The sequence below is a fragment of the Lepidochelys kempii genome, chromosome 5, assembly GCF_965140265.1.
Source record: "Lepidochelys kempii isolate rLepKem1 chromosome 5, rLepKem1.hap2, whole genome shotgun sequence".
NCBI classification, from domain to species: Eukaryota; Metazoa; Chordata; order Testudines; family Cheloniidae; genus Lepidochelys; species Lepidochelys kempii.
The window spans coordinates 73,241,535-73,263,520 of NC_133260.1; the positions used below are offsets into that span (position 1 = coordinate 73,241,535).

General features: G+C 40.7%; 1 protein-coding gene across 2 annotated transcripts in view; it reads left to right on the forward strand.

Annotated features, from left to right (window-relative positions):
* KCNN2 (potassium calcium-activated channel subfamily N member 2) overlaps positions 1–21,986 on the forward strand; it is a 108,090-nt gene that overhangs the window by 67,652 nt on the left and 18,452 nt on the right. For both annotated transcript variants that reach the window (XM_073344727.1, XM_073344728.1), the window contains one exon: positions 9,113–9,254. In XM_073344727.1, the coding sequence (XP_073200828.1) occupies positions 9,113–9,254 (142 nt within the window). The remainder of the gene's footprint in view (positions 1–9,112; positions 9,255–21,986) is intronic.

Genomic DNA, 21,986 nt, shown 5'->3' on the forward strand with positions numbered 1-21,986 from the left:
GTCAACTAGGGACACCTGAGTCCAATTAAGGGCTGCCTCTGACCTTTAAAAAACAAAAAAAACCTTTTCTGGAGAGAGAGAGGGAAGAGAGACAAGGTACCTAAGGGAAAAAGGGTTTCTCCTGGCTGAAAGGCTGCTTTCCTCCCTGTGAGGGAAGTAACCAAGCTTCCTGCCTGTTTGGAGAAGGACTGGCATTCGAGAGCCAGCATAACAAGGCAGCACCCCAGAGAGGGGGCAGGGAGAGGTACTCCCTTTTTGTGTTACAAATTTTTTTGTTTGTTTGGCTGAAGAGTACTGTTTGGGCCAACACACAGGCCCAGCTTGTAAAATACTGAAAAATAAAACCTGAGTGAGGAATTAAAAGCTCTCTGGACTGGACTGATTTACTCCAGAGCCCCCCACTGCCAGAGGGGGAAGTGCTGAGCCTGGCAGAGCAAAGGAGGTGCCTTTCCCCAGTGCTCTCAAGGTCAGGAAAAGAGCTGCATGAACAAACCTAGTCCAAATTTTGATTTAGCATTATATGTGAAATGTGAAAAGATGACACTAATATTTTTGCTTTGTCAAAATGTAATGAAAGATACCATTTCATTTGTGTGTGTGAGTTCAGCATAACTTTTGTCTCTGCTGTGAAGTAGCAGAATTGTTGATAGGTGCTCTGCAAGAGATAATTATACACAGTGTAACTGAGCAATCTTGATACATTACTGTCCTTCCAACTACTCAGAGAAGTTGTCTGGACTCAGAGAGCCCCATTTCTCCTCTTCATAAAGGAAGTGTGTGGGTGGAGTGGAGGGGATGAACTGGAAGAAGACACCTCCCATTTCTTGTTCTCAGTGAGGCAGAGGGGAAGGCTTGAACTATTGTAAAAACCTGTTTAATTTCTTCAAGGGTTGGTCTTCAAAAAGCTAGTGACATTTTTCACTTCCTCCTCCTCAGAAATGTTAAAGGTCTCGATCTTTTGCGGAGCAGAGCACACATGGAGCTTGCATAGTGGTGGGAGAGGTGCATTAGCAATTAGAGGAGCCTTTTTAGTGGTTGGATGTCTCATTGGGATGATAGTACATGGGAATTGTTTCACGACAGGAGTAGTCCTATATCTGGGTGGAGTGCCGTAATTGGGGAGGAGGTTCTCAGGGGAATGGGCGCAATAGAGACAAGTGAGCAGATGTCTTTACTACGGGATGTGTGGAGCACACAGAGGAGGTGGTACCTCTGTGGGAGACAGGTCTCTCCCCGATGATCCTGCTGCTTCCAAAGGGAGAGGTCAGCAGTGTCCTTAGAACAACTCCTAGTTGTGCTTGCCACCTCTTGGGGATATTATTCTATTGTTTTCTAGAGTTGTTTAGTTTGTGGGCATGCGGAAAAGCCTGTTTTACTCTAGTGAAGTTTTCAGCTCAGTTTAATTATCAGAATATTTCTTCAGCACTAAATAAAAGTCTATGGATTTTTCTTATGATATGTTTGTAGAAGGTGTGTCTTTCGTTATGCAGAACAACTTACACTGGATTATGCAGGGGAACACATAAGAACAAATATTATCTACCTATAGAGAATTAACAGACCGATCTAGTGAGGCATGTAACTTAGTATTTGTGTCATCAAAACCCAATTATAAAATCACTCCTGAATTATTGTTTTTGAGGAATGAGTTCTTCCTATTGCTGATGAGGTGTTACGTTGTGTATGTTTGGTTAAATCAATAAAGAATGGTGCTGTAAAACCAAGATGAACAATTCATCTGTATCTGAAATATATTCCAGTTTGCACTAAATGACAGATTGAATTTTGCATGCTGTCATTGTTCAGCTCAAAGTCAGCTGAGATTGCAGTTCTGCTATTGTTTGTGTACATAGAAATATTTCTAAATGTTTGCTAGAGAAAGTACAATAGTAACAGTGGTTATTTAAAATGACTGAATATGATAGTGAATTAAAATACCACTATTCCTGTTTAGGGATGTTTTGGATGATTGGACATCAGTTTCACATAGGAGGCCCAGGAGAGGGCTTGGTATTCATCATTGGCTTTAATACATGATAGTTGTGTAAGATTATCAACATTTAGTCTTCTGAGCAGCGCTATAGTGCTTCTGTGGGGAGTTCTAAGTCTGTCCCAGTTAATTCAAGCAGGCATATTTAAGGCCCTACAAGACACCCAGAGGCAGATCATAAGCTGCTGTAAATTGTCATAGCTCCATCCTAATCAAGGATCTGCCTCCATACTGTCTCAAGAATGTTCTTGGCAGCATCTACAGTTAAAGCATTTTTTGGAACACCAATTTGATCTTAGTGCTCTGGAATCACTATATGTTAAAACTACTTAAGGGAATGGTAAATATGATAGGCCTTCTGTTATAGTATATTCTTTCCTGGTGAGGGAAACAGCAATAAGCCTTGATAAACAAGTTTCCCTGAGAGATGCACTTAACTGCATCTTAATGAAATAATATTTGTCACAAATATTAAACAGTCTTCAGTTAATGTTAGTTCAACAGAGATGCTCCTTAATGTACAGGAACACTTCTCATTTATTTAAGGCAGGGAGAGATGCTGGTGATGCAGCAAAGTCTATGATTCATCAGTATTTGTGTTCTTGGACTGCCATCATGTGAACAGTTTGGAGAAGGATGTCTGTGCCAGAACCAATTTTATTTTAGATGTGAATAATCCTGTAACATCTGGAACTTCCATATAGGTCTAACAGAGTTAAAGTTGGGTCATCCAAACTCTTAGAAACTCTGGTTCCTTCAGGCTACACATGAAGTCAAATGGCTTCTCTTGCAAAGGTGGAAATCCTGTTTGTTTCTGAAGGCTGAGTACTGGTATAATAATTTAGCTGAAATTACAGCTCTTGACAGACTCCTTTATAAACAATGGAAAGAACTGCAGAAGTTTGAGGACTCTGGCTAGATTTTGACATCTCTGGAAGCTACATGTGCTCCGCACCTTTGAAAACTAGGGCAGTGGCCTTTATTTCTCTTACGTACAAGCTAACCATTACCCTTATAAATATTCTCAAAAATGAATAAATGTTTAATTAAAAAAGAGAGAAATTATAGTTACTTGCAACATTTTGACCTCAGTACCTTCAGAAAAGACCACTTGCCTATACCTTTTACCTTTAGCTTAATTTATAATTGCTGTATTTTTGCATCTATGTTTGTGGGTTCCAGACATCTGCTTTAGCACCTGGTGTATTTGTGAAATTATTCATGTTGCAAGAAAAATTTTGCTGTTGTTCATAAATGTTTGTAGGAGGCCAGCAAAGATGACAGAGGGAAAAAAAGGAAATCGAACATCACCTACTTGAAACCATCTCACCCCTCCAAAGCCCATTGACGGAAGTTTTTTCCGTTGACTTCACAGAAGCCAACTTTGAGTCATGGTGTATGTTGCTTTAAGCACAGTTGATTTTGCTTTTTAAATGGTGGAAAAATAAAGACCTATCTGTGATCATCACTGTATTAAAAGGCGGGGGGGAACTGCTTATGCCTACTGTTTAACTAGACCTGAAAAGGCACTTAACAGCCAAAAAGATTTAATATAGTGGGAGAACTTTAATAGCTAATTAAATAAATCAGTGTCTTATCTGAGCCTTGACAAGTTTCTGATTTAATGGGCTGAACAAACTTTCAGCTGTTATTAGTGTAAGAGTTTTAATATTTAACAAACCCCATACTTGACTTGGCAAGGTATTTCAAGCTAAGATTTTTTACTTATTTTTATGATTACTATACAAACAGTCTGTTATATTTTCCCCTGGCAAAAAGGATGGTCATCTCAGCTGATACCACAATAATTTTTTGCTTGGATTGTCTAGGAAAATAAAATCAAGGAATGTGAAATTTGTCAGTCAGCTGTCAGGTGAAGTAGGCTAAACTGAAACAAAGCTACTAAGAGTGAAGTAATATGTCATTGGTTAAGCTAAAACTTACATTTTGTTTCTTTTTACTCATAATTTTTAAGATGAATGTAAGCAGTTGTCAAGGCAGAATTACTGGGTGATAAATATGTGCTGCTACAGGGAGACATAGCAGTTAAAATGAGATCACCAAATACAAATGCAATTATGAAGGAAAATAATTTTGAGTCATGATATTGATTTGAGCCGTATTAGAAAAAGAGCACTACTGTTACAATCTCTGTAGGCCTAGACGTGACATGGAATCTGGAGTATTGAATTACTGCAACTTTATTAGTTGAGGAATCTGATCCTAATACTCTTGAAGCCAATGGCAAAACTCCTTAACTTCAACGTGAGAAGGAGCACACCTACTCTTTTTTTGCAAAGGCATAATCGTTTCAGCCCTTGGCACAATCTCAGGACTACTCTAACTTACGTCGGTTTGTAACTGTCCCCCATTACAGTGAAATGTTTTCTGTGTGCCCTCTCCCTTCTTTTAGGGTATCCCTACAGGAGGAAGGAAGATGATGTAAGAGAAAGCTGTCTGTGTCTCCTTTGCACCAGCCAAGGATTCCCACACACCAGGGGAATCTTCTGCTGTAGTAAGCAGCCCTTTGTGCTGCTGGAGCAGGGCAGTTGTGTCCCAGTGAGTTCAGTTCCTGTTGTGGTTATAGTTGGGTTTAAAATGTGCTAGCTCTTATTCTCTATTTCAAATGGGTGACTGTTCTCAAGTCTTGCTTTCATTGTCCAAAAATATTACATTATAATAAAATATTTAAATACGTCTTTTTGTTAATCAATCAAAAGATTCTGAAAAGTATTTTGTTTAATATCCATGACATTTGGAATGCATGTGGTAAGACCTATGGAATGTACTGCATAAGAACTTTATACTCCATACATTCAGTTTTGAAATTAGTATTTTAGGAATCCTGAATATTTCTGTTCTATTAATGGATATGCACTAGACAGAGCCTTCTGGTGGCCAAATTATTGCCTCTATATTTCCACTAAGTTAGCCAAAAGTTATAGTGGATAAAGAGCTCATTCCTACATCCTTCTAAAGTCATTCATTAGTTCTGTCACTGACTTCCCAGGGAACAATATCAGCCCCTAATTTTCTATCTGATATTTCAAGATATTGTGTTCAAGTCTTCTTCAAGCTGTACATACATTTTTATTGATTTCTTATTTTATTTCTGTCAAATCAATTAGAAATGCATTGTTCCAGATCCTTAGAGGGGTACAGGGAGCCAGTTACTCCCCAGATCCTGGGGCTGTTTTTACCCCATCTGTATGAATCTCCATTAGCTGGTAACTGATCCCAAGGAACCATCTGTCAGCTGGAGAGCTACTTCAGTGATTCTGTAATCTCGCTGATCCCACACATCAGTAACCATTTATGTCAGAGTTTTCAGGGGCTTTATGTAGGAACCAGCTGTATGCTTGCCAAGAATTCCTCTAAATGGAGGAAATATCTAGCTGGGGAGACGAGGCCAGTTTCTGCCTCCTTTTGCCCCACAGAGTTTTGTAAACCAAATGGAAGACGGGCCAGGCCATTCATTGATATTCCCTTTAATTTTCTTTAGGAAAAAAGTAAATATCTCATCCCAGCAATAAAGGAAATAGTGTCTCATCTCAACTGATAAAGGGAAATACTGTTTTGTATACAGTACACAATCACCCTGTGAAGTTCATTGCCACAAATATCAGTGAGGCTTAGTAGGATTCAAAAAAGGCATAGACTTTTCTATGAATAGCGAGAAGATCCACAGTTACATTGATAAGGCGGTTTGTTTGTGTGAAAGGATATAGAGCTTCATGGTACAAGCCAACTGTGAATTGTTGTATATTAGGAAGAAATTCCTCTAAGGGCAATTTATTCCATAATTATCTTCTCAGGATTTCTTGCTGCTTCCTCAGAAACAGGAAGTACTGACCAGTGTCAGAGACAGGACACTGAACTAGACAGGCGACTGGTGTGATCCAGTATGGCAACTTCTACAGTATGTTTCTATTTAATTAATTTTTTTTAAGAAATAGCCAAGCCATATCACATTAAAAATGTGATCGGTGTTTGAGTGATAAAGTTAAACAAAGCACAATTATGTCTAATGTGGCCCTCTGATCCATTTCAGAGCTCCCACCTCTGACTCATGGACCGTTAGACAAGTCCAAATTTGCCCTCATTTTATCTAGTTTAACTTGGTCATAGTGTTTTGTAATGTGGCCACTTATTTTTGTAAGTAAAATGTTTATAGAGTGTGTCTGCACACTTCTTCTTCTTAATTGCCATTCTTGTATAAGAACAATCTGAGTCGGACACAGTTTTACTGCACATGCTTTCTGAAATGACCCAGCTTTTTGCTGTAATGATAACCTATACAAAATCTGCTATACAAAACTGTGTTAAGGCAATTTTATCTAACCATTGTTTTTTGTCTTGCTACAGTTTTATTAAACTTTTGATATGATAGCATCTAAACTGCTCACTGATGACTACACTGTCATGTGGTGGAGCTATTTCAGACATAGAAGGAATGGATAGCAGTTGGATTATGGAATCTTTGACATCTAGGTTGCCATTCAAAATCCAGCCCAGGTTATTATTGAGCAAATGCTATTGTCAGCTGATGGCTGTTCAGTAGTCTTTCTGCAAGTGAGTTGGTGATCTCAGTAAATTGGTTCCAGCTGCTAGTGGGCAGGTGTCCTCACCACAATAATCACCATTCCAATTGGCTCCGTCACTGGTAGGCTCAGCAGAGAGACAATGGACAGAACCCATCTGCCCTCTTTCTCTATGACAGATTTGAGGTATGTTGGTAGAACACTGTGGGAAAGTTTGAACTGCCACTATACACATTGTACTTGTTCTGTGGATAAATAGAAGGTTTATATCTCTGGGTCTGGCATAACTAAAAATGCATTTAAAACAAGTCTGAAAAGTAAAAAATAGATATTTCAAACTGAACTGATTTAATGGCTCATTTATCCTTTTGCAGTTGTCATTCTCATAGAGCTTGTAAATGCAACATTGCAATTTCTAGTATGCAGAAAATGCTCTTCATCTCTTCCATTTTTAATATAGATGGATTCACTCTGTAATTGATCATATATACAGTGCATGCAACATCTTAAATATAGAGATGGGGCCTGTACCTGCTGCTCCCACTGAAGTCAGAAAAATTCCTATTGACTTTCATGATGCAGGATCAAGCCCTTAGAACCTGATCCAATAAATAAATAAAGACATACAGGTCATGAGTCAGCAAAGTACTTAAGTATGTGCTTAATTTTAAGAACATAAATAGTCTCATTAAAATCAGTAGGAGTTAAGCAAATATTTAAAGCTAGATTACTAACCTCAGGGATTCAAAAGCATGACTCAGGCCACAAAAGTCATGAAGCTGGCTTAAAAGTCATGAGATTATAAAATTTAATGCATTGTTTGGTTTTCTTTGTTTTGCCTTCTGGTTTTTGAGCAGTAGGGGATCACAATTCCAAACTTGTTTTCTGCAGTCATTAGGGCTGGAAACTTTTCTTTGTTTTATGAAAGCTGTTATCTCATTGCATGAGGAGTTTTTAACAACATTGCTTGAGGGGCTTTAATGAAAACACCAAATATCATGAGACTCATGGTAAAATCACAAGAGTTGGTAGCACTGTTAAACATGTTCTTGTGTTCCTTGCTAAATCAAAGGCTAAAATAACCAGAGTGGGAAATCCCAGAGATCAGTCAGCTTGTTGCTGAGAGCTGACAAGATAAAAACATTTGAACAGGTCCTTGAAGTGGTGTGCTACTAAATATAGATGCAGACAGCTTTAGTGAATATTTCATCTAAAAGACCTTACTAATTATGATACACCTCTCAAGTGAAACCTGGAAAATTACCATTGATAATTGTGCTGTTAAAAATGTGCATCCTTGCATCTCTGACATAGCATAGTGTCATGATGGTGTCCACTCTGTGAATGAGAGAGCTTTTGATGCATTCCCTGTGCAATCCTAGCCCATCTCTGCAAGCATAGGAGACTCTTAAGGAAGCAAAGTTAAGGAACTTGCTTTTGTGGTAGGAGACAGTGTGCTCCTGCATCTCATGGAGCACAGCTCCACAAGTGGTCCTTGTGCCCAGTGAGGACAGTGGCTCAGGGTACACCATGGGGAGGGCAACACCAGAATACTCCAGCCTAAACCACTCATGTAGGACAGCCTGGCAGCTATGGGGTTACCCTGAAGCTTCAGTAGCAGAAAGGGCGGGTTTCTCTGTGTTGCTCTGTGCCTGGGAGACAAGATTTCCATTTGCCCTAATTGCCAGAAGCTTCACTGGTGAGCATTCATTTCATTCAGACTATGTGTGTTGGCTACAAGTTTTGATCCTAAAGCAGGTCCCACTGGATTCACAGCTGTTTGGGCCCAAATGTAATATAAGGGCCACTATATTGTTTAACCTCTCTCTGAGACTGTTCTCTTTGGAGGCGGGGGAATAGTTGTATTGTTCTAGAGTATTTTAACAAAAATGCACATCCCCAAAAATCAGTGTGTAGTCAGTACTGAATTTTAACAAAAAGAAATATTTACATTTTTAACATGAACCTTTCATGGTCAAGTCGGAATGCAATGTAGCTGTTGAATGTAGTAACGTAGAATGATGGTGCCAGACTGCTTCAGTTTAATTCGGTGTCCGCATGTCAGTTTAATAATGAACCTCTGCTTGCAAGGGTATACTCAGGCTGGTCGCTGGGGAGATGAACGGGGTGCCCTGCCCTCAGCCCACCCATGCCTCCACCACCACCTGCAGAGACCCACTGCTACTTCCATACAGGCAGCAGATTGTGCTGGTTCCACTGCACAGTAGGCTTCAGCACCTGTGGAGGTAGAGAATTTTCCCCCTAATGAAATGATTCTGGTGGGCGGGGAATTTTTCAGCCAAAGGCTTCCACCACATTAGGTAATAATAAAAGTATATCAACTAAATAGCACAGATAAATACCTCTGCTGTTGTACCCGCTGATTTTTGTTGTTGTGTCTCAGTTTTATATAACAACTGCTTATCTCCAGAAACAAAACAAAACAAAAATACATAAATAAAAGTAGCATTACATCTTTGAGAAGGAACAGCTGAGACACCAGCTAATGAAAGCTCCCTCTCAAAACACAGAAATTTAGTAGAAGTATTTATTAGAGTTAATCGTTGTTTCCATCTCTTAGGTACCACGATCAACAGGATGTTACTAGCAACTTCCTTGGAGCCATGTGGTTGATTTCAATAACTTTCCTATCTATTGGGTATGGTGACATGGTACCTAATACGTACTGTGGGAAAGGAGTCTGTTTACTTACTGGAATAATGGTAAGTGTCACTGATTTTCTTCACTAACTTTCTCATGTATTCAGTTAAATCAAGTCTAACACAAGATCGTTGGCTTTAAAACATCACTTCCTGGTGGTGATATAAAATGCTTATCAGTAGTTTGTACAGTACATAGGTTACTTTGGGCCACTCCATAGATCTTTCATTCTGGCGCTAACTAAGAGCATTCACAGGTAAATGCAGAGCTTTAGCATGAAACACAGAGAAACCGAATCTAACCTGCTGCTGTTCTGAGAATCAGAGTCTCAATAAAGCCTGTTTCTAAAGGTTATGAAATAGCGACAACGCTTTTTTATGGATCTTGCTTTGTGTTTGGGCATATGTAAGTAGATCAATAATAATAGCAAAACTATAATTCCTATACCTGTTTCTTAACATTTAAAAGTTATTTAAATATATAGAAAAGCTACTGTGACTAGTCTGCCATAACATGTTTTACTGTGCATAAGTTTTCTAAGGTAGTCCACATATATACATTGCTTTTAAGTAGGTTTATATAATGTGTCTACCATAAGTGCAATGCTAATGTGGCATTTGTTACTATACTATTATACTGTATTACTAAGGTTGTACCTTTTGGCTAATGCACTATAACTGACCATGGTATTTGGTTAAAGCCAAATAGTGGAGAGAGCAACAATATTTCATTTGATCTTATTTTGTTGCAGAATGTTAGTAATAAAGGGCTTGACCCTGCAATTCTTATTCATGAATAAATGTAATTTAAGCTGGCCCCAAATCAGTACCAATGGTAACCCAACTTCATATATTGGTTATATTTTTCTCTTAGTTTAATAACTTTCTATTCTTATGTTCACACACAAAAAAAATACAGCTTGAACACCTGCCTTTCATTAAACAGGTGTTGGGATTTTGGCTCATACCTAATGATAACTAAGGGTTGTTTTCTAAAAGTTGCCTTTTCTGTACAGATATTCTGGCAGATAAATTCATCTGAAAATAACTCCTTTTTCTTTTTATAGAATGATATATACTTCTGTTTCTAAAATGTGAAGTAGACTAATACACTCTGGAAGGCTTGCAGACTTTATGCCAACTGTTCTTTTACTTATGATAGATTTCTTGTCATTGACTTAGAGTGGTTGAGATAATAAGAAAGTCTCCATGCCCTTTTAGCAAAGTGTGCTGATAGTGGCAAATACAGCTTGTTTTAAAATACAGTTTGCAAATTAGTCTTAAAACAAAGCCTGGAAGAGTAAGGAGTGAAACAGAAAGCTTCCATAGAGTGTATCAAAGCAAGCTCAAATTTGTCATCTTCCAGGGTGCTTGACTCTCCTCCTCAGTACAAGATGGGTTCTGATACCAAAGAGGGGGGCTTGAAGAAGAACTTGCCATGGGGGAATCTGACATGAGTAGTGTAGGAAGAAGAGGGAAGAAAAGCACCCACTACTGTGGGGAGAGACTGGAAGGAAACAGTCCCCCACTCCATTTCAGAAATGAGAAGCAACAGCAGCCGATTGGGTCATGCTACAGGTACTGAAGAAGGATAAAACATTGTCTCTCCCTATGTATCATCTTTTCCTAAGTGTTTGAAGAATTACTGAGCCAACCTTTGGTTTTAAATTAATCTGAATATGCATTCAAAGCAAATTTTGGAACATGGTTGATATTTGCAATATGAAAAATCCTTTTGTGCAGAGTAAATTTTATCCAGAACTCTTACGATGGGCTTCCTAGCTTCAAAAGGGGGTGGTAAGTGCACTGACACTGGCTCTGATGTCATGTGGGTTTCACACAGAGGTGAAAGTAAGCCGGTACATCCCAGGACGGCATACTGGCAAAAGCTGGTGCTTCGTACCAGGGTGGATCAGCTTCCTCCAGGCGCAATTTAAAGGGCCTGTGGCGCCCAACAGTGGCTGGAGCCCCCAGCCCTTTAAATTGCTGCCAGAGCCCCGCTGCAGGACCCCTGGGTAGCGGCGGCGGGGCTGGGGTGGAGATTTAAAGGGCCCGGGGCGGTAGCAACGGCCGAGCCCTGGGCCCTTTAAATCGTCCCCGGAGCCCCGCCGCCGCTTCCCCAGGGCTCCGGCAGGCTCCGGGGACGATTTGAAAGGGCCCGGTGCGGTAGTGGTGGCCAGAGCCCTGGGGAAGCGGTGGCGGGACTCCGGGGACAATTTAAAGGGCCCAGGACCCCTGCCGCCGCTACCACCCAGGGCCCTTTAAACTGCTGCCAGAGCCCCTGGCTGTCACTGTTACCCCGGGGAGGGGGAAGGAGGCACTTGCCGGCACAGGCTCTGACCTCCCCCAGCCCCACCCCTTCCACCCGAGGCCCCGCCCCTTCCGGGGGCCAGAGCCGGCCCCAGTCCAGCCCCGTACCAGTAAGCCCCTAGACTTACTTTCACCCCTGGTTTCAAACCAGTACAACTCCATTGACACCAATGCTAGCATAGCTGAGATCAGCATTAGGGCCTCTTTTTGAAGACTTTGATGGTTAAGGGTCTGCTGTATAACTGTAATGTGGTAAGAACAGTGTTTTTTATTATTTTATTTTTACTGACTCCAAATTGTTGCGAGTATCTTTCTCCATACTCATGAATTAATCACACTCAGGACTGGAATGATAAGCAATAGTTATCATTTTACTTATGAGAATGTGATTCTACTGCAAGCATAAAATAGTTTGCCACAGTTGGTTCTACTGTATTTGGTGAAAAATGAATTAAATTACCATTTAATGTTTAGTGTTTGCATATGCAAAGTTACACACACAGTTGGAGGCCAGGCCACGCAAGACCCTTTTTGATAATTTGGCCCATAAAATGCAGAGAGAATATGAAGAAAATAATCAAAGGCATGAAGTAAATAATTACAAATTCTCCAAATACATTAAAAGCACTAAGGCTTCAAGTATGACTGACACAGTCAGTTTCTGTTAGCATGGTGATGGGTGTGATATGAACACCTAGAGCAGTGGTTCTGAACCAGGGGGCTGAGCAGGTTTCAGGGGGTCCGCCAAACATGGCTGGCATCAGACTTGCTAGGGCCCAGTGCAGAAAGCCAAAGTCCTGCTGCATGGGACTGCAGCCAAGGCTCCCCGAGTCCCACCACCAGGGGCTGAAGCCTGAGTAACTTAACTTTATGGTGCCACCTGTGATATGGGGCCTGGGCAATTGCCCTCCTGGCTACCCCTAATGGCGGCCCTGGCTTTTATATGCAGAAAAACAGTTGTTGTGGCACAGGTGGGCCATGCAATTTTTATAGCATGTTGGGGGGGCTTCAGAAAGAAAAAGGTTGAGAACCCCTGCCCTAGAGAAATGGACAGACTGTAAACACTCTCAACCAGCGTTTCTCAAACTTCAGTGATCTGCAACCCCCTTCTGACAACAAAAATTATTAACAACCCCCAGAAGGGGTATCAAAGCCTGAGCCCACCTGAGCCCCACCACCCAAGATGGGGGGGCAAAGCTCGAGCCCCACCACCCTGTGCATGGGGGTGGGGGAGTGTAAAGCCGAAGCCCAAGGGCTTCAGCTCCAGGCAGGGGGCTGTAACCTGAGCCCCGCTGCCCAGGGCTGAAACCAAAGCCTGAGCCCCGCAGCCCAGGGCTAAAGCCTTTGGACTTTGGCTTCACCCCTGTGCAGTGGGGCTCGGGCTTCAGCTTTGGCCCTGGACCCCAGCAAGTCTTAACACCAGCCCTGGCAATGGGGTCGTGACCCACTTTGGGGTGCCAACCCACAGTTTGAGAACTCCTGCTCTAAACTCCTGAAAAGGAGAGAAGCAATGGAAAAAAATGGTAAAGTTAAAATAAGATAATATAGAAATTCCCGCCCCCAGCAACACTTTTAAGGGAAGCTGAAATTTGGCTCTGACAGACTGACATCTCTAAGAAGGAAGCTATGGAGCAATTGGAGAAATTCCAGTACTGTAAATATAGATGGTTTTCCTGCTAGTGTTCTGAAGGGCATAAAATAGTGGGCACACTAATGAACATGTGATCCTTGGGACTGACCTCCAAGAGCAAAAGGCTACAAGACTTAGCCATAGCTCCTTAAAGACAGCAACTCGTTCTGAAGACTGGAAAGCTAATTTTTGGACTATTTTGAAAAATGCAAGCTGCCAGGAATTACCATCTGGTAAACCTCACCTTGGTTCTATAGAAATGATTCATAGTAAAATTCAAAGGTCTAATAGTACACCACTTGAATAAATATGTCCAAATAAGGTCAGTCCATCAACATTTATGTGAGGAAAATCATGATCTAACCTTTCAAAAAAGGGAGTAAATTAGTAGATAACCATGATCTGTATCTAATTTAATTGGGTTTTCAGAAACTCTTATTAAGGGCCTGATAAAGGAGTAGATAGGAAAATAAGTAACGATAGGTAAAAAGGGAAAATACTGTTGCTAATGGAAACCTATTTAAGTAATGGGAGGCAGTTGTAGTGAGTGGATTCAAGAGCTGTTACATAAAGTACCTAAGAGTCAATATTGGGAACAGTCTAATAATGACTTGTTAGAGAAGTAGACATTGAGTGTTTACAGTTTGCCTTGACTATTAAAACTAATGATATATTGTCGGACTCCAGATAGAGTTCATTGTCTTGGGAGACTGGACTAGGTAACATCATTTAAATCCCACTAACTCCTGTTGCCAGAAAATAGCCTGAACTTCTAATATATGTTGATAGACTCTGAACTTCAAGGATAAACTGAAGGGAAAATACCTCAGGAGTCATCAAGAATAGATGCATTTAAAAGTCTGTTCTGGGTGCAGGAGCAGCTTAAACAACAACAAAAAACAAAGCAGCAGCAACAACAAAACACAAATAGGACATTTGGATACTTTAAAAACTGGGAGAAATGATGCCTAATCTGTTGTCACAACATCATGTTGAGCCATGGTGCATTTAGAAGCACTAGACGTGTGCAGTTGATGTGGACAAAGCCCTGGTCTACACTGGGGGGAGGAGGAGATTGATCTAAGTTACGCAACTTCAGCTATGTGAATAACATAGCTGAAGTCGATGTACTTAGACCTACTCACCGCGGTGTCTTCACTGTGGTGAGTCAACTGCTGCCGCTCCCCCATCGACTCTGCCCGTGCCTCTCGTGGCAGTGGAGTACAGGAGTTGATGGGAGAGGGCTCGGGGGTCAATTTATCGTGTCTAGACTAGACGTGATAAATCGACCCCCGCTGGATCAATTGCTGCCCGCTGATCTGCTGGTAGTGTAGACATACCCAAAGAAACAATGTAACACAGACACCACAGTATGGTTAAATATGGAGGTTGCAGCTTTATTGACAAGTAAAACCTAACTGGGGTAGCCATCCTGAACTACTCAGCAGGATTGTTCCAGAGTGGACTTCACGTGGGCCATTGGTGCCAGCTGAACTATAAACCTGGGTGAGTGTAAAGGCTGTGCCCCCTCTATACTCTCAGACCGGCCTGCCAAGGGACCATAATGGAAATCAGAGTCCCAGCCAGAGGGTCTCCTCCACGGCAGAGGTATTAGATATGAGGAGCCACATGCTGTACCAGGCATAGTCATACCTCCTGAATATGCCATGGGAATGCCTTCAACCAGTATGCAGGGAGCTCTGCTGGACCCTGCTTAGCTCACCAACTGAACTTGAACCCACCAGCTTTGCGACCGTTGTAAATTCACACCCACACCCAAACCAGACATCCTGGATGCTGAATGGAAGGGGAAAAATCTACATTCTAGTTTGCCGATTCATCGTAGGGGGGAAAATCCCTCTCAGCTCCCAGAACTGGCAATCTGATTAGCCCCAACCATCATAGGAGATATTGGATACTAGATTAAGGATGTGAAGGGAGAGGCTGAAACAGAATGCCCAGAATGGCTACTCCCCTGACGAGCAGACTGTATCACTGCTGTGTCCCTACCTACCACCAGACAGAGCCTGTCACCTGAGCTTGCACCACTCCCACATCAAAGGGCAACAGTGGAGGGTAGGACAAGCCCCAGAGGCTGGACAAGATGGAGCATGTCATCCCTCCCACACACACACACTTCGGCATTTGCTGTTGGCTATGTTAGGTAGCTCCCTGCTCAGTATCCCTGCTGGCTTTTGAGAGTCTCACTGTTAGGTGCCTAGCTCCCCGCATGCCTTGTACAGGGAGCCTGGGTACCTAACTTGGAACTGTGGATTCTATTCAGTGGCAGAGCACCTGAAGTTAGGCACTGCAGTGCTGAGTCTAAGTCCTCTTTGTGGATTTAGCTCAAAAGAGTCAAAGGAGAGACGTGAAAAGCATTAGTGCTGATGGGAGACTTACATCTGATGAGAGATTGGAAGATCTAGAATTACATAGTGTGGAAAGGAGAAGAGTCAGGGTGCATGACTAAGCTATTAAAAATGTATGATGGGTGCAAAGGAAATTGAACAATCCCTTCTTTTTACACCATTTCATACAAGGGATGTATTCATCTTAATTAAGGGCCAGTAAATTTAGAACAAATAAATAGAAATATCTCTTCATGAACATATAATCTCTTTGGAATTCACTCTCACAGGTGGTCAGCAAGTCAGTGTGTCTGAGTAACTTTATAAATCTTGGTAAGTAAGCTTGGCAGGATTAGATTTTTATCAGTAAATATTGATATCACCACACACAAGCCAACAAAACGCTATTTCTATCAATAATAATTGAAATGTACAGATAGGTAAAGTAAGGAAAATGCTATTTGAGAACTTCTTAGAGTTTGATTTAAGGATATTCACTTTGTCTGTTTTGATGTTATGTTGACAATTTGTACTTTAATGGTTATAAACTTTAACTTTTTGAATTTGCGTTTACTGTCATTTAATAATTATTGTCCGACCCTCCCCATAATTTTCCACAACTCTGAAAATTTAAATAGATAATCTAAAAATAATTTTGTATATAATGTATACATTTTTGTATTTCTGCAAGAGAAAATAATGGCATCCAAGAATCCTGCTGCAAGGATCAGGAAGGAATATTTTCCTCTGACATGCAGCACTGCAGAATAGGATGGGACATGATGGTGGTACAGAGATAAGGATTTGCTTTCCTCTGAAGTATCATGTGTTTGTCACAGCAAGAGGCAAGATACTGGATTAGATGGATCTATTATGTCAGATCCTATGTTCCTAAAATAAATGAGAGAATGAAGATTGTGATAACTGCTATATTGTGGGATGCACACAGATATCTGATGTAGCTTGATTGAGGGTTGCTTTTAACCAAATAATTATCTTACGGACTCTTTGAGGTGGCTAAGTCGTCAGTTATGAAACAGGGTGGCCTGCAATAGCAAGGGCCTGAACTCAGTGACACAGGAGTTCCCTTCCAGCTCTGTGTTCCTGTATTGCTGAAACTTCTATTTTTTATCATCTGCAGTAAGATTCATTGCACAACTTGAATACCATTATTATTATTAAAGTAAATGCCTGCACTGGAGAGCTCATTAAGCTTAACGATGAAGTAAGTGAATGTAGAAGGTATTCTTAAACTGCACAGTAGAAGTGGGTGGGGGAGGGGAGTTAGCAATTTCTTTCAGAAAATCTTTAGATAGCACATTCTAAGGGCTGGATCATGAACCCCTTCCTCACAAAGGTGACCAGTTATCAGGAATAGTCACAATGAAGATAGTTGTGGCAAGCTGATGCTAACGTACTAGCTTTCACCAGTTTTACGAGCCAATTAAAAATCTCTAGTAAGGAACAAGTATTCAGGCCTGTCCTGCTGAGGTTCAACTCTCAAAGTCCAGGTGTAAATCAGGGATGCATAGGAACTAAAGGACGTATCATTTTGAAAATTAAAGTCTGTATTTGCTTTAAAAGGGGCAAACCTTACCTCCTCTAACATATGTGCTTAGGACCTAAAAGGCACCAGGACTGCAGTGTTTCTGCTATATGGGAAGGAGAAGGCTTTGCACAGGCTAAACCATGTTTCTGAACAGAGGGTTTGGGACAGACTAGGGAAGAGCTGGGATATGTGACTGTGAAGGGCAGTGGCCTCTACGTACCACTAAGGACCATGAGCTACGGAAGCTGGGATGGAGATGCAACATAGATGTTCCTCAGCCCTGTGGGGGAAATAATTCCATCCTCCCAAGCTCTGTGGGACTCTCCTGCACAATTTAAACATACTCAGCATTTGCATAGGTTGAAAGAATTTGCCCCCACATATCTCTTTATAACAGGTCTTCTCAACGTTAATTAGACAATGTGCAGTTTCTGTTACAGTTAAAGAGGAACTCTTATTTGAAACTACTGTTTTCAGGTGCTCCTAACTCTCCAGAAACATTTCCCTTTGGGTTGAAAGTAAATTTGTTTTTGGTGTATTTATTTAATGTGATCTATTTTGAGAGAACTAACCAGGAAAAGAGACATGTATATGTTAAGGTCATTATCACACTTTTGCAAACTGTTAAGATGCATTTATTCCACAATACCATGCCTTCAGAGCTGGGCACCCAGCCAGCAGCCACTGCTTTCCACTCTGCCTTCAGAGCTGGGCATCCAGAGACCAGATTTCATGGAGGAGATAAGATTTCACGGTCTGAGACACAATTTTTACAGCTGTAAATTTCGTAGACCCCTACTTATAAAGTTTGCAGACAATACCAAACCGGGAGGGGTTGCAAGTGCTTTGGTGGACAGGAATAGAATTCAAAATGATCTTGACAAATTGGAGAAATGGTCTGAAATAAACAGGATGAAGTTTAGTAAGGACAAATGCAAAGTACTATGCTTTGGAAGGAATAATCAATTGTACAAATACAAAATGAAAATTGACTACCAGGAAAGAGTACTGCAGAAAAGGATCTGCAGGTTATAGTGGATCACAAACTAAATATGAGTCAATAGTGTAATACTGTTTAAAAAAATGGAAACTTCATTCTGGGATGTATCAGCAGAAGTGTTGTAAGCAAGACACAAGAAGTAATTCTTCTGCTTTACTCGGCATTAATAAGACCACTGAATTGCAGTGGCCAATTTTAATCACTATGATTTAGGAATGAAGTGGACAAATTGGAGAAAGTCCAGAGGACAACAACAAAAACGATGATACGTCTACAAAACATGACCGGTGAGGAAAAAAAGGTATGTTTTTAGTCTGGAGAAAAGAAGACTGAAGTGGGACATAACACTCTTCAAGTATTTAACAGGTTGTTAAATTGTTCTCCATTTCCACTGACGACTGGACAAGAAGTATTGAGTTTAAATTGCAGTAAGGGAGATTTAGATTAGACATTAGGAAAAACTTCCTAACTATCAGGGTTCTTAAGCACTGGAACAGATTCCCTAGAAAGGTTGTGGAATCTCCATCGTTACAGGTTGTTAACAGGTAAGACAAACCACCTCTCAAGGATGGTCTAGATAATACAGGTTTCAGAGTAGCAGCCGTGTTAGTCTGCATTCGCAAAAAGAAAAGCTCACAAAAGCTTATGCTCAAATACATTTGTTAGTCTCTAAGGTGCCACAGGTACTCCTTTTCTAGATAATACGTAGTCCTGCCTTGATGCCAGAGGCAGGTCTAGATGACTTATCGAGGGCCCCAACAGTTCTAAGATTCTTGGCCTTACTTGCTTTTTCTTTAAAGGAAAATAAATGCAAACATCTATGGGCCCAATCCTGCTCCCATTAACTGAAGTTCCCTCATTATGGCATGCACTGCAGTTATGTAGTAAAGCAGAAAAATATACTATAGTTATATACAGTAACAGAAAATACTACATACAATTAGTATTGAAACAATAACTTTGAATGTCATGGTTTTCTGTGTGTGTAGCAAAATCTCAACAGTACCATCCCATTAATGTAGTTTGTGGCATTTAATATATGAGAGTATATAGGTAATGAAGGAAAAGGAGGAGAATCTAGCTGCAGTGTTAACGTTGGGAACAGATCTTCTGTTCAGAATCCAAAACAAAAAAGAGAAAATAAATATCAGTTTGCTGTGAACTGACGTTTATGCATAATGTTCACTGAAGTCATGAATTACCCTAAATCATAGTAGTTAAAAACTTGTATTTGAATTTTAGAAAAACTGAGCTTTACGCAGTTTAATTTTGTAACTTCTGAATACAAAAACATAGTGCCTTGAGCCATATTCAAGGAATGTATCATTAAAACTAATGCCCAGTCCAGAGGCAGAAGTTTGACTGAACTGAAAGGAGTCAATTTTTGTGTAATATCAACCAGATGAAAATAGATGGCATTGTCAATTAAAGATTTACCCAAGGCTTTCCTTCATTTCAGTTGTAAGTGTTAGTGGGAATCTTTTTTATCATTTTGTAAATAGATATGATGGTACACATATAAGGTCATGGAAACAAAGTTCTAACAGCTTCATTTTCCTGTGAGTAAGGGAAAATGTCTTTCATGCACATTAGTGGCATTTTATATACACTACTAAGATGGATGTGCTAAGAATTTAACAAGATAGGTTCTGACAATTTAATAATAAATATCAATAATGACCTCACAGTTCAGAACAACTTGTGTTTCCTCCAGTGATGTCTTTCTTCTAACCCAGTATGCTCCAAATACACTAGTATCACGCAGACGCATAATATGGGGAAGGAAGTTAATGATGCTCAACTCGCTGGCTGCAGCCATTAGGAGTCTAAATCAAATTTCAGCAAGTTAAAAGGCCTGAAGTTATTGACTGGAATGAAGAATAGTTTGTAGCAATACTATGGGAAAACTGTTGTTTTGTGAGTTGAAAAAAATATAACTTTTATTTCCCAATAGTACACAACTTGCAATGCTTTGTAATCTACATGTGTACGTGGCTAGGTACCAGTCTGAATATTTAGCTGTGCCTGCTTGTATTGAAAACAATATATTTAAACTCAGCAGGTCATGTGACTGTCAGATACTTGCAGATCACCATCAGTAAGAACGGCTACTGTCTTGAATGAACAAAACTAACATTTCCATTTTTGCAAGGGGTGAGCTAGATACACCCCTTCTGGTCCGGAGAAGACAATTGCACCTCCTTGTTCCAGCAAAGATTTTTGCACACAGGCAGAAAGAAGTTTTCACTCTCCAAGGAGGAAAGGCAGTTTTTCCACCACCACTCTCTGCAGTGGACATTAAAGCTGCAGAACCCTTCAGAGGCTCCATAGGAGCCCCACCACTGGGCTGCATTGAATCAATGCATCTCTCAGTCAGTACCACCCACCCTTTGCAGGTTCTCTGGTACAGGGTAGAGTGCACGTGTCTTGCAAAACGTTAATCCCCTTTCTCACCTAATAGACTTTCTGCTGCAAGAGTCAGTACTATCAGAAAGTGAATCTGGCTCTCTCTTTCTCTTGTCTCTTGGATCTATTTTTAAAACTGGATCTATTCTGTACTTATCAGATAATTCCTGGGGTCCTGGAGTGTCTTTGGGTATTAAATTTACGTTATTTTGTGTCATTTTTAGAATTTCACACAATTTGTATTTTCTCTAATATTGCTGACAAACCTGAAAGACTGATGAAAAGCAAGGAAATGTGCTCAAGTGCTACACTATGAGTAGAAGAAACTTAAATGTTTCAAATACAATGGATCAAATTCAAACAGGCAGAAATGCCACTGAAGCCAGTTACTAGCTAGGCACAGCTATTGAACACATAGAAGGGCCATAATGCAAAACAATTTTAGGTAACAGTTTTGGATTGGAGGATACAATAATACAGTAATTGTGCTGTTACGTCTCCTGCACTGTTCAGCACAGGAGGGTTACTCCTCACTCCCTGTAGGCAACTCTGATAAATACAAAAACTCAGGTGTATGAGCTTGCTGTATGACTCCCATTTCCTTAGCTTTGTGTCCATTTCATGGGTGGATTCCTCTTTCAACACTCTTACATTGCTTGTCTGGAGAACACTGTTGCTTCAAGAAGGACTTTTTTTTTCTCTGGCCGGTCCATTAAGCCCACCTACTAGAGAGCCAACTGAACAGAGTATCTGTTTAAATTCTTACAGGCTTTTCATTTTATGCAGAGCAGCAGGAGGAATGTTGTGCCTTTTCTGGTGCAGAGCTAAATTTCCCACCAGAGACATATGTCTGCAAAGCGGACCTTCTCTCTGCCTCAGTGGATCCCAAGGGAAATGAGCAAGAAAATGTGGCAGCTACCTTCTCTCAGCACCAGGCAAGTATAGCAGGACATTTTTGTGACAACTACAGCACTAAAGAACACGCTTCACTCCCAGTCCAGCTAAACCAAAGCTGCCAAGAGATTTCCAGCTGAGCCACTGAGCATAAAGTTGCTTCCATTCCCCATAGCCCCCACCACAAGCATGGATAGATGTAAACAATAGGTGGTAGGCCTAGACTAAGCAATTGCTTGGTTCATTACCAACATTTAAATGCAATTCTGACACCCTGCCAAAGGCAGAATCAAAAAGAAATGCCATAGGAGTTCATTCAGTGAAATCTAGAATTTCTTCAAGTCCAAGTGCAAGATTCTAAAGCTCTGACTAAACACTGTCTTCAGTGCTGCCTTCCTGGGCATTTTATCATCTTAGATTTTTTTTCAAACTTTTTATTTAAGAGATGCCATCACCATTCTTTGGCTATCACTAAAACTGAGCCCACACTAGAACCTTAGCTCCAAACCCTCTGTGCTCGCTTTGTAAATGTCCAGATCAAAACACTGCAGTTCTGGCCTTTCTTTGTGTTGTGCCTAAGCTGAAAACATGAATCTGAACACCTCTGTATTTGAAGAAAGCTTGGAAGCTGATCCAGACTTTACATCTCAAGCCTGTC